This window comes from Argiope bruennichi, chromosome 1 (assembly GCF_947563725.1).
Source record: "Argiope bruennichi chromosome 1, qqArgBrue1.1, whole genome shotgun sequence".
NCBI classification, from domain to species: Eukaryota; Metazoa; Arthropoda; class Arachnida; order Araneae; family Araneidae; genus Argiope; species Argiope bruennichi.
In genome coordinates this window covers 567,898-581,206 of record NC_079151.1, presented here as the reverse complement: position 1 = coordinate 581,206, position 13,309 = coordinate 567,898, and the positions used below count along the sequence as shown (strand labels likewise).

Genomic DNA, 13,309 nt, shown 5'->3' with positions numbered 1-13,309 from the left:
AATTATTAATTCCTTCACAAATAGAATTGCTCTGTTTTCTATTTGCTTCATTATGCTCAATTTGTTTTTCTAATATTCGTAAAGAACTGGGCATCAGCTTGAATAATGTTTATTTCCAAATGTTTTCATAATTAAAATAAACATAAAATTACATTTTCATAGAATGAGTGAAGGAAAAATAAGTATTAAAATGTTAAACTGAATTGATCATTTGCTTTTGTCTAAAACTATGAAACGAGAAGCCTAAAAATGCCCACTGCATGCTGTTATGTCTTAATCCATAGCATTTTGTATCCATTTTTCTTCGTTATTTTTTCTTCAGTATTGTATTGAAAGTAGCTGCCACTTCTTAAATGTCTTTAGTTTTATTAATGTGTTTTATTTTTATAAATGTTTTTTTTAATACTTATACCCAGTCACTGGCATTTGTTTTTATTAATAAAACTTATTCTTTCAGACAAGTGGCATCATTTTGTCGACTTATTTCATCCATTCATCTCTACATCATTTTGTGGATTCATCATTTCATCCATTCATCTCTACATCAATGTAAGTTTTATTCAAATTTCATTTTTTTTTTTTTTTGTGATGGATTGGCCAAATACTTAAGTGCACTTGACTAATAAAAAAAAATATTTCAAGTAGTTACTATATAAAAAAAGCATTTACTAGTATCTACTGAAATGGGAAGGCGGTATCGGTTTTGTTTTGGGGAATTTTCTTACGCAAGAGTCTGCTGAAATCGTTGTTGCCTAATTGCACTAAAAAGCTTTAGATAGGCGGATAACATGTTTTAGGTCCAATCCCGACAGAAAGTTATTTGTAAATTTAGAAGTATGGCCTTATAAAAGGCCTTAGATGGCGTACTCTTTTCTTAAATATAAAATTGTCTTGTTTATGTAGCGTGCAAAATTTTTAATTGATTTTCGGTCATAATTATGTGGTCCAATTGCAATAATCATCGGATGATTTAACAATGAATTAAGAATGCAATAGATTAATTGGCTTGTGTGCTTGAAATTTTCACATATTCTGTAATATGTGGGGGTGATTTCTTTCCTTAAACCGCATTAATACTACACCTTGGGACAGGTTAGACCTGCCACGTGTGTTTAATGTCTTTATTCCCAGGATTTGTTTATGGGCGTTTTGTGATTCGTCGTATAATGAATAAACCCGAGTATGCATTTTAAATGGCTTTTATTTAGACGTTTGAAACTACACTTTGACACAGAATTACAAGGTCATATACCAAATTTAATTTATATAGATTATTTTTTGAGTTATTGCGTGAGAATGTCACAAAAGACGGTCAAGCATTAAACAGGGTTCAGTCGAAATCGAGTACGGATCTGCACTGTAAGAGCGCCAATTATGTATCAGATTCGATATATGGAACTCGCTATATTTTATAATTGTTTCTTTGTCCTCAAACTTCAGTTAACGGATTTTGAATAAAAGTTGATATAAATTAATAAACTTGATTTACAAACTTCACGCGAATTTTTTTTTCATTTGGCTTTAAGTATTTTTGGGTTATACGAGTTCAAAAAGGATTTCATCGGACTAGAAGTATGAAATGTGGGGGATTCTCCAAAATGTCGAGCATGAACTTTCTAATAATTGCAATAAATTCGGTTTGCTTACTTCTTATTCAAGAATGTAAAAAAATTGATTGGTACGATTTTTGTTGCTGTTAAATACATAATATTTTTAAAATTCGATAATTTGTGGAATTTTTTAAATCAATTTGATATTTGGTTCCAATTTATGAGCATTTAGTGATTACTTGGCTTGAAACCATTTCTGCTATTTATGAAAGTCAAGTCGTTGTTAGACTGTATCAAAGTATATGACTCCGAATCGGAGAATAGCATTATTTTGGAATGCAGTCGTTAAATAGTTTTTGAAAAACTGACAGATTTTGTTAGAACCCAAAGACGAATTAAAAGCATAAGCAAAAATATATACGCATATTTTTAAATTTTGTTTCCTGGTAAAGCTTGTAACATTTTTCCTCTTGTTTAATGCAAATTATTGTCGGATTAATAATAAATTCAGAAAGAATTTTGATAAAGTGGAATTTCGGAGAATATGAAATAAATGGCGGATAATCCATCAAAATATTCAAAACATTGTTACTTCTGTTTTAATTTTGACTTAGTTTTATTGTTTTTACGTCATCATATAAATATTAAATATAATTTATATTTGCTTATTTAATAGTTTTTATACTTTTTCTATTGTTTCTATATTTATTTTAGCCAAGATTATTAGATGATATTTTACTGAAAACAATAGGTTTTTTGTTTATTAGTGTATTTTGTAATTTTGTATTTCTGAAATTTTTGATTAGATGCTTAAAAAAATGTCATTAGATCACTAGTTTCAAATGATATTTATTCTAGACTGTTCTCTAGCACTTTCTGTAATTATGCGTTATTTTAAAAGATAGAATAATCAATTTAAATCTAATCTTCGACAAATTTATTTTCAAAAGTTTTAGGAGACATAATGACGCAACATAGTTTTTTACATAACTTGATCGTTTCTTAGTATGATTTTAGTCTCGCAAAATTTCGGTACTAGTTATAATGTCCCAATTATTTTCAATTGTCCTGTTGTAAATATGCTTTTATTTGACAGTGAATTTTAATCATAAAGTGAATAATTACAAAATTTCATGCAAAAGAACATTGATGAAGGTAAGTAGTTGCATACTGTGTAAGCTTCCTAGACTGTATGAAAGCAGTTTATACCGTCATGTGAGTATTTTGAATTACAGCTTTAATTGTGGTATATGCTTTTTGCATTTCTATGGCCACTGTGATAAATAAGCGCCATTCATAGATTCTAATTCCCTTAGTTAAAAAATACCATCGACTAAAGCCAAACCCAGTCCTCTAAAATACATTATATTCATTATTTTTCTTTATATTGTTGAATTCCCGGATTGACTTTCATCTGGCGCATTTTTTTTCCCTTAATCGTCATTGGTGATAAAACAAATTCATACTATTTAAGCATTTATATTCTTTACCAAGACGCACTCATAGATTTCACACACATTTTCTTTTGTGAAGTCGGGTATTTCTCGGTATTCTGTTTAATTTCGGTTCGAATTCATTGTTTCCATCGAGTTTCGGTCTTTTTATATTGGGTTGAAGAATGATGCATTATTAAAACTGGTATATTTTGGAATAATTTATTTCTATTTTTTGATTCGAGAGGTTAAACTATTACATTAGACTGCAAGCTGATCAATAGAAACGTTTTTTTACGAATTTGATAGAAGAAATTTCATGAACTATTAGAATATATTGATAGTGTATCAAATACAAATAGTCAATTCTTATCCGTTTCCTTACGTTCACATAAATCTTGGATAAATTTACTAAAACTGAGCCTCCGCTTAAATAATACAAACGTCAAGACCGCGCAGTCGTGGTTTACTATAAATAATTAAAAATAAGGATACCTTCACAAAGCTGCTAAAATAAAAATGTAACCTAAAATAAAGCATTAATATTCTAAGCTAAAAATATGAGGTAAAGGTAATTTACTGAGTTAGAACGCCCATGCTTAGGGACACAAAAGGTTAAATTCGTCACTGGAATGAGTCATATTAAAAAGTTTCAGATATTAAATTTTAAAGTTAATTTATATGTGAAGATCATATATAAAGGACATCGTTAAAATCACATTTTCTAAACACTAATGAATGAGTGAATTTGGTGTTCGAGGAATCTCCTGTTAATAATAAAAAGATCAGATAAAAATAAACTAGTTTCTACTTAAAAATAAGATGCATTTTGCGTAAAATTTTTTTAATATTCATTTACAGTGATTATTAAACTGGAAAAACTTGAAAAGAGGATTTTCTAAATTAACTTTCAAAAAACAATTACGCCTAGTCATTTTTTGATAATGAGCACTATTTTATAATATAAGGACAATTCAAGATTCTTATTAAATATAGGAACAAATAATAGATATATATACAATTTTAAGATAGAATTCAGGACAATCATAGGCGTCATCATAAATTGTCCCAATTTATATTTTTCAAAAATATCTTTCGAGCAATAAACAACTCGGTTATCGGCAATAGGTACGAATTCTGTTTTTCGGTCATTTCTTTGAGGACTTTTTTAATTGCTGTGATTGAATTGCTGCTTACTTTTTTTTTCTATTTAAATAACCTAGAAAGTCCATTAAGGAACTATTTTATCATTGAAGGTTCAAGAGTTTTAGTCGGTAATAATTTTGCTGTTGAGCTTACCAAGATCCCAAGCGTTTTTCCTAGTTTTTGTTTAGCCTCTTTCGTGAAAATTGAGCTAATTTGATCAGAAATGTAATAGAATGAAGTCATACATTTTATCGATATTTAATTGCTCTATGCCATCAGCAAAGATGAAACATCCAAAAATTTCTTTAAACGCATATATTCTAGTATCAATATAAACCATTCACTAGAGTACTTTTTCAGTTGTATTTAACGATGAATTGCTGCAGAATGTTAGCTGGAAAAAATATTTTGCCGTTTGAATTGTTTTAAGTATGTTTAAAATGACCACTGGAATACCAAAATGAAAACTGTTTATCCTATCGTATTCAATATTTTTTTCAAAAAGAGTTAAATATTATATACAATATTTTTAATTAATATTAATTTTATTCAGTTATTGTCTCTTTCCTTTGCATATGCAGGAAAAATTGAGTCCTCAATTCGTAAATGAGAATTCATTATTGTCAAATTCATAGTTACACTCAGTTATATTCATTGATTTTTCATAAAAGTTGGCTTTATTAAAATAATTACAAGGTGATATGTATCAATCTACAAAGATAGTAAAATCATTAATTTAAAGCACTTGCTAGGCTGTATGTTTAGCCGAAGTTTCAAGATCAAAACATTTACCATACTTTCGCATCAGGAATAGATAGTTGCGGTTTAAAAGACTGCGTATACGTATTTGATGCTTTTAAAACTATTTAGCTCTTAAATTAGGTGAAAACTACAATGTTACCTCGTTTAAGGAAAAATTTCTTTTTGATGATAGTTTGGATCAAATTTGCTTTGTTTTGCAATAATTGCATCTAAATTGTGCAATAACTAATATTTTCAAATATTTTTCATATTTAGAAAATTAAGATTAAGAACTTTAAAAAAAATAGCCCTTTTTAGAAAATTTTCCGTTAATATTTAATTTTGCTGTACATTTTTTTAAAATTTTTATAAAATCTTCATTAAAATTAGATTTGATTTTGGAAGCCGAGAATTTATTTTTTTTTTTTTTGTAAAATTTCAATCGGTCAAAAATTGAATGCTCCATTTTTATTCTTAAAACTTTTTACTGCTACGATTTTTGACATTTTAGTGGAGACGATTTCGAAAAACTGAAATTGAGAACTTTCAAGGTTTAATTACAAATTTTATAATACCGGTTTATATAAAATGTAATAAACTATATATCTCTAATAACTCTATAATAAACAAGCATGTTTAAATCGGAAAGTAGCAATTTAATAATTGTTACTATATCAATATAATTAGTAATTGTTAAGCAAAAATTAAAAAAAAACTTTTTATTTGATAACATTTTTCTAGTCGACGAATTTACAAAGTCATTCTCCTTTATATTAAATTCTTTTAAAAGCAGTGAAATAATTGTAAGCTATTAAAAAAAAATAACGAAAGTCTTGAAACAGGTCGGCTGTTTTCAGGAAGACATGGAATAAAAAAACACTGCAAAAATTTTAATCGCAAAATTTTTTGCTGGAAACAGTGCTGTAATGTAAAGAGCTATTCCAAATATTGACTTCGAAATTTTAGTTGTATCCGCAGTGTCTTTAATTTTGGTTTAAATTAACGAATTTGACTCTCAGATTTTGAAATCTCTTATAAATTGATTTATTTGAAACATCCGATTTATCGTCTTAGTCTTGACATTTCACATAAAATTTTTTCATTGAAAATCTTTTAATTGACATTTTATTAAATTAAAAGAACATTTTCAAACCTTTTCGAAATTTAAGTAATAAAGGAATTGTGTTGATACCTTAAAAATGCTAGCTGTTTTTGTTTTGTAAAATTATCCCAAATAAGGAGAGACGATAAAACCTACCAAAACAATTGCATCACTGACTAAATATTTTTTCGAATTTTTCGATGACTTAATTTTCAAACCATTTCTAAACTTTTGATTTTCATTCCAACCCTTTTTAGGATATCAAGTTCCATACAGATGACCTTAACAATTTAAAAATTTTAATCTGTAAATAATATTTTGAATTATAAATATATCAGCGCTTGCATTTAATTTTTGGACCCTGTTTTCTTCAAAAAACGAACGAATGAATGTATCTTAATCTGCGTTGCCTTTTAAATGACTGAATCCTTTCTCTTCTGTTAAAATGAAAAAAGAAATTTAAATGTAAAAATTTCATGTTTAAATATCTATTACTGGAAATAATAGTATAGTTTGAGAATTGTTTAAAATTCTTTTCAACATATTCTTTTTGAAAAATGTAGATCAGTTTTGCATAAGCTTTAAGAAATCTTTTATTTTCCTTGTTTGTAAAATTTTGCAAGTTTCAAGTTATCCTTTTGATCGGAGTGCAGGCTAAGAAAATGCCATGCATTAGTTATTTCAAAGAAGTTGCGAGTTTTTTAGTAAACTGAATTAAAACAGTAGAATTAATCATTTTCTCAAGTGTCACTTGTGCTTGATTGATATTTGGAGCTTATAAAATAAAATTTATAAACAGCAAATAAATCATTTGTAGATGTTAAACTTCGTTAAAAAATATTCAAATTTTCCAAGGCTTACTCACTTAAACTAAAATTTTTAACTCTGTAATCTAAATAGAATGCTAAGAAATCTCAACTATTAGCATCTAATGTAAACGGTATATAATTAATTTTTTTTACTGGCAATTTTATCGTTAAATTATTTGTATAAGCTATGAAAGGGGGGGGGAATAAACATGATTTAAAGAAATGACTGAGATGTCTCTCTATATGTAAGAGAATAATATCACAACAATATGTTAATAAATATCGGAAAATTCGCAAAAATAAAGAACTTGATTCGCTAGTGAAGAAATAATTTGATTTCAAAAATGTTTTGTAAGTCTTAATCGAATGAATACTTAAATGAATGAAGAACGGTTAATTAACCCTCTTACCAAAACGACTCTTAGTGTAGGATTTTGTTACGACAGTAAAGTCGGAAATTAATTAATGTAAATCTGAAGTTATATTTTTGTGCATGATGAAAATCCTACTCAGAATTATCAGCTAACATTTAGGGAATGTAGCTTCAAAATAAGCAGTAATTCAGCAGAAAATAACAAAAATGCACAAATGAGGGGAAAAAAACCTATCGTAAATTTACACACACTCAAAAACAACAAAGTCTACCCAAATTAATTGAATAATTATTATACTACATTTGTATAATTAGTAATTGTACAAGCAGACCTAAAGTTTTTCGATTTAAGACTAGTTGATTAGAAACAGGGAAGAGATTGTAAATGTCTATCCATGGGAAATGATTTTACAAAAAAAATTTCCGAAAATGATTTGCTCCATTTCTGTAGTTTTAGTATTTGCATTATTTCCCTGTGGCCATCGGAATGCAAAAGGTTTATTTTGTGATAGTGTCAATACATTTATTTGTAGTGGAATCTCATTTAAAAATATATGTAATGCAGTGTGTATTTTTAATGCAGCTATTTAACTACGCATGAGTAAGTAAAAGGAAATTCTTTCTCTAATCAGTGTGACGCTCCTACCCGTGTCGCTCTGTTGTTGTTCTCGTTCCGTTGGAAAGATTCATTCGACGCGACAGTCCTCGAGAAGGAACAAATCGATTTCTAAGTGTTGGTCAAGCATGAACTTCTATTTCTGCAACGCGTTTTATCTAGTGGGAAGGGCTGAAAATTTGAGATGACACAAAGGTAGAACGAATTTGAATCTCGTATTTTTGCAAGACATTGGGCTACAGTCTTGGATCAGAATTTGGAACCATTTTTGACTCATTCACTGCTAGATATGTTAAGAATGTTTTTCTAATGTGTAGTCATCTGAGAATTATCGAAAATAATGCATTCTGCGAAACCCTCACTTTACTTGAATTCCGCCTTGGTTGAATTTATATCCGAAATGAAAATTTGAACTTTTCTCATTTAATTTCATTGGGAGGATAAATTTGGTTTCTATTGGAGGAAAAAATTAGCCTGTAAAGTGTTGATCCTTTAATGAATTTCATGTTATAGTTACGCTGCATGTAAATTTGTTGATCGTTTAAAATATTTATATTTTAAATTTGATATTTAAAATATTTTTTAAATTATTTCAGATTTGTATTGAAAAATAAATACGATTGCTTATTAATAGCCGTGAATTTTACTCACGGTTTAGGATCAAACGTTTTCTCTCCAACACTCAAAATTTAGGAAGGAATCGAATGAATATAACAGCTTAAACTAATTTTTTTTCTTACATGAATGATACATAATACTCTATTTTATTTTGAATTTTATAATATTAATGTATATATGCAATACGCAAAGCAGCATCCCTTAAAGTAACTTTAGAGTTGCTTAGGAAGAGACGCGTTATTCTTTCTGCAACTGTTTATAGAGATCTTGTTTCTTATATCACCAGCGTATTTTTTTTACTTTTCCTATACAGTTTAAAAATAAAGCAAATATAACTGAACAGAACTCGGGTTAGAACAATTTAACATGGCAGGGATTTGAATTTAAAAACAGATATATATATATGTTAATTTTTCTCTGCTGTTTTGTTGTCTACGATATTTAGCAGCTGTATTAGTAGTTCTAGTAATAAATTTATCTGAATTCATGTAATTAAAGGAATAACTATTTCAAAAAGTATTCGAATCTCTTAATTAAACTGAGAATTCAAAAGCACAATTCAAAGAAATTTATGGGAATTATTATTGGAAAAAATTAACTCTAGAGAGGAAACTCTCTCTCGAACTCTCAAGAAAGGTTTGCGATGGTTTTGAGAAACCCACAAAAGCTGACGAATTTTCGATTCTTATGAGCCCAGTGTTATTCATGTATATATTTAGTACTTAAATAATATTGACTATTTCAAAATAAAAAAAATACCATACAGTAGCAGGAAGATCTAAAAGTGTTATGTAAACAAAATTACCTTGCAACACTGATATCATAGGATGCAACGTCTTTGGTAAATGTATTAATCGTAAAAAGGTTTCACTTCATAAATTTTCTATTGCGCATTCATTCTCATGCTCGACACCCACTTTTAAATCATGTGATTAATGTAAACAAAAAATAGTACAATGGGAATAAACTCAACGGAAGCCACAGTGATGTGGCGATTTGCGTGAAGCTGTCTAATTTGAAGACGCATTTTTTGCATGGCACCCATGATCGACTAGAAAGGTAAATAATGTTAAGGAGACACACCGGTCCTTAAAGAAAAGGAAGAAAACAACGCAATTTTGTTTCTGGAAATTTTCTCGATAAAAAAATAATTGAAATACAAATAATTATTAATCTGAGAACGAATTATAGTCTGAAAGGATGGTTCGTTGAATGCATTCCTTCTGCTTTATATACATGAGAAACTAAAGACACGTTGAAACTGAACTTTGACGAGTACAATTATAAAGCATAAAACAGCAAAATCTTTTACCTATCCTTTTTTCGGAAGATCTTATTTTCCCATTTAGGAAAACACACTGCTCAATCATTCTGAAGTTTGGTTCAGTCCATCTCTGCCCTCCATAAAATATTTTTAGTTCATGAAATAGGTCAACTGATTTCTTCTAAGCAGTTGCGTTAATGATAAATTTCCTGATGAACTGAAGACTGATCGGAAAAGATTGCATAGTTGTTTGGTTATTATAAAAATAAAAAGAATAATTAAGATTATTTTTTTCCGACACTCTATGAACCTTTTGTATGTGTACTTCTGGTTCGTGAAAAGCAGAAGTAAAAATTTTGCTAAATCCAACAGTAGCAGTGAATGAGTTAAAATTGGAATTTCTTTTACAGTTCCATGCTAGTTGTTGATTCCTAAGAAACATCTGGTATTTGAAAATTTTACCTGAATTCTTACCGCAGCTCTCTGTAGCATCCAAACCTTATTCCAAAGCTGATGAATTCTTTCTTTGAATGACGTACAATTCTTACATAAGATTTGAATAAATGTAATCTTTCCATTTCATCAGTTCATTGCAATATTCACTGATGTCTAGACATTCAGATACAAGACTTTGAAGATGTATTACATCGCTTAGAATAAATTTACATCTAAAAATCAAAAGTTAGCACATTCAATAATTAAGTTAATAGTTGCTTATTAAAATAGTTAACAAGATCCAATTATTGAAGCCAAGAGAAATGATGGATTTATTTGGCGAAAATAGGCAGTTGTGTGGTGCAAATTTTTTAAATGTATATCGAATTATAAATCTGTCCAGATTAAATGTTATACGAATTCCGTACAGGCAGCAACTGACATGAGATGAAGTTCTTGAGAATATTTCGAACTTAAACGAGCGCTGTCCTGAACTGTAAAAATTTGCGATGAAGAGAAATTATCGCTATAGTACAATAAAATTGTCTGAGCATGCACTATGTAATACTACACTGAATATTGTCACAGTGAAGGCATGTTAGCAAATACAAATTAAAAGAAAACTAAATTTAGAACTAATTTGAAAGACAAAAACGAAACAAAATCATAAATAACCGATCTGCTAGTAAAAAATCAATGATTTTGAAAGAAAATTTGAAAAATACCTGGCAAGTTAAAAATGTAAATACAAAAAAAAATCGAACCCTGAATCGTAAGTCTTTGATGTTCTTTGCAAAAGCGAAAAAAAAGTAGCAAAACTTTTTTCAAAAATTCCGATTATGTCGTTTCTGTAGCGTTTTAAAAGCCTAAAGACTCGTTTGATTCAGGGATGATAGGTGTATTCTGATCAAGACTGTAGTTCATACACACTGTTTGCTTTAGTGATTGTACAACTGACATTTGATTTTTGTTTTTTGTACTGAAAAATTTCAGACCAGCTCTGGTAGTTTTTCATTTAATCAAGTATTTTGGGGAATAATTTTACTAAAACCAATGATTGATGCCGATGCATGCGCTCTTCTGGAAATGTTAATTCAAACAATGGAGTTCATTCGGACTCTTTATGAAACCGAATTCCCAAATATTCTTCTATCTTGGTTTGAATTATTTTGCTTAAATAGAAAATACATTATTAATCTAATTGGTTAGTTTTTATTCGAAGAATTTCGATTAATATTTTTGTTGGAAATCCCTAAAGTTGCTTTTTCCGAATTTGAAGGTGGCATATGTTTTTCGACAAAATATTAAGTCTCGCCGTTGGCTTCTGTAGATAATATAGAAGTTTACAATAGATGGCATATTCATTTCCTTTATTTAATAATAGAATTGTACACGCTGCCTGCAATATTTAAGTTTTGTCCTTGAAGATCTAATTTTTCATAAAATGTGAGTTTAAGACTCGAAAGACTTTGAAGACTACATAAAAGTTTGGTTTTGTTTCTCTTTCTGGTTCAAAAAGAAATTTGAATAAGATAATACTAATATTATGTAGTTTCCATATTTCTAACTTCGGGGAAGTATTTCAGATGACCTTTAAAAGTATAGAAAGTCATAATAAGCGATTTTAAAGTACCATTGACAGCTTATAAGAATTTCATCCTTTTTTGAATTTCATTCTTATCGAGAATGCTGAATATTTCTTCTCTTTCAACATACATCATTTAGACTTTAAACGAAATGTAGTGGGTCTCATATAACCCTAAAATTATGACAAATAATGGAATATATATAATTAAATACTGAAATCTATACAATTAACATTGTAGAAAATAGTTGGAAATTATGCTTTACTTAATTATAAAGCAAATCGGGATTTTTCAGCTCACATATTGGAAGTAAATGTAGTGACAGGTATTGATATTTTTAAATCGCATTGATGTTAAAACACTGAAACATTTTAAAGAAAATAAATTTGCCCTAAATATTTGCTTGCCATCACATATAAAAAAAGTTTAAAGCAGAAGTTTGGTATCGTGAAGAAAAGTTCAGTAGAAATAAAAGAAACTTGAAATATTTTAAATTCATGATGCAATGGAGTATATGCACAACGGGTGAATGGTTGAAAAGTAGAGACACGCATATGTTTCTGATTATTTAAATAGGTTTTGTGGCATTTCATTAGAATGTAGTAAAACCTCTTCCCTGCGACTTTTTTAAATAAAGTAAAAATTTATTCGAAATGCAATCCATAATCAAAAAACAAAGTTCTTCAACAGAAGTTTTTCTTATAAGGTAAAAAGAAACTCGTTTCTAGTGATGCGGTTATCTTCGGATTCTTTACATGCTCGCTTGCTAACACGGGAGATGTTAGCAAACAATCCTTCGTGATGTTTCAATATAATCCACTAGTTTATTTTCAATTGGATGGATTTGAGACACTATTTAAGCAGTTCTCATTTTCAATATAAAAATACTAAATTATTTGTTGAGTGTTCATAAATTGAACAGATTGAGCTAATGAATCCAAACATTGTCAAATAATCAGTTAAGCATCGACCGATATTTTTAGGTGCTTTGTTTTAAATTGTGGCATATTTTGTACTGTATTTCTTATCGAAAATTTTTATTTTTGCCATGTTATCCAGCCTCTTGATTAATTGGCAACTTGCATGTTTCAGTAATTATGAATTTCAAAGGAAAGTAACTTCGTAAGATTTTTCAATATTATGAATTATCGCTGTAATTTATAATATTTTAAACATAGATAATTTGATAGAAATTTTCTTATTCGACTTGTTGTCATCTCCTTTCTACAATATAGTCTTGAGCTCAAAAGTAGGTTTCTGGTTATGCCTTTATGGGCCACGGTGGCCTTGTGGTAAGGTGTCAACTTCGGAACCGGATGGTTTCAGGTTCAAGACCCTATTTCATCGAAGAACAGTCGTGTAAGCGGGTCTGGCGCACGTTAAATCCGTCCTCCAGCTGTTGTGGCATTGAGGTTTGGAGAGAGAGAGGGAGGGGGTGCCACCTCAGGTTCGGCCTCGTCATCTGACCGTAGTTCAAAATTACCAGAACCGTTACAAAATAGCCCTAAAGTTGCTTTTAAACGGAACGTTAATGTAACTAAAATTGTTTATGCTTATCTTAGAAGAGGAAGATAGATTTTGGTTGTTTAGAGGGATATTTTTTAAATGGGTTGAAAATATTGATTTTTATTTTTTA

General features: G+C 29.0%; 1 protein-coding gene across 1 annotated transcript in view; it reads left to right on the top strand.

Annotated features, from left to right (window-relative positions):
* Positions 1-13,309, top strand: part of LOC129981591 (sterol O-acyltransferase 1-like) — a 104,669-nt gene that overhangs the window by 8,524 nt on the left and 82,836 nt on the right. The window contains exon 3 of the mRNA XM_056092498.1: positions 458-549. Coding sequence (XP_055948473.1) covers positions 458-549 — 92 coding nt within the window. The remainder of the gene's footprint in view (positions 1-457; positions 550-13,309) is intronic.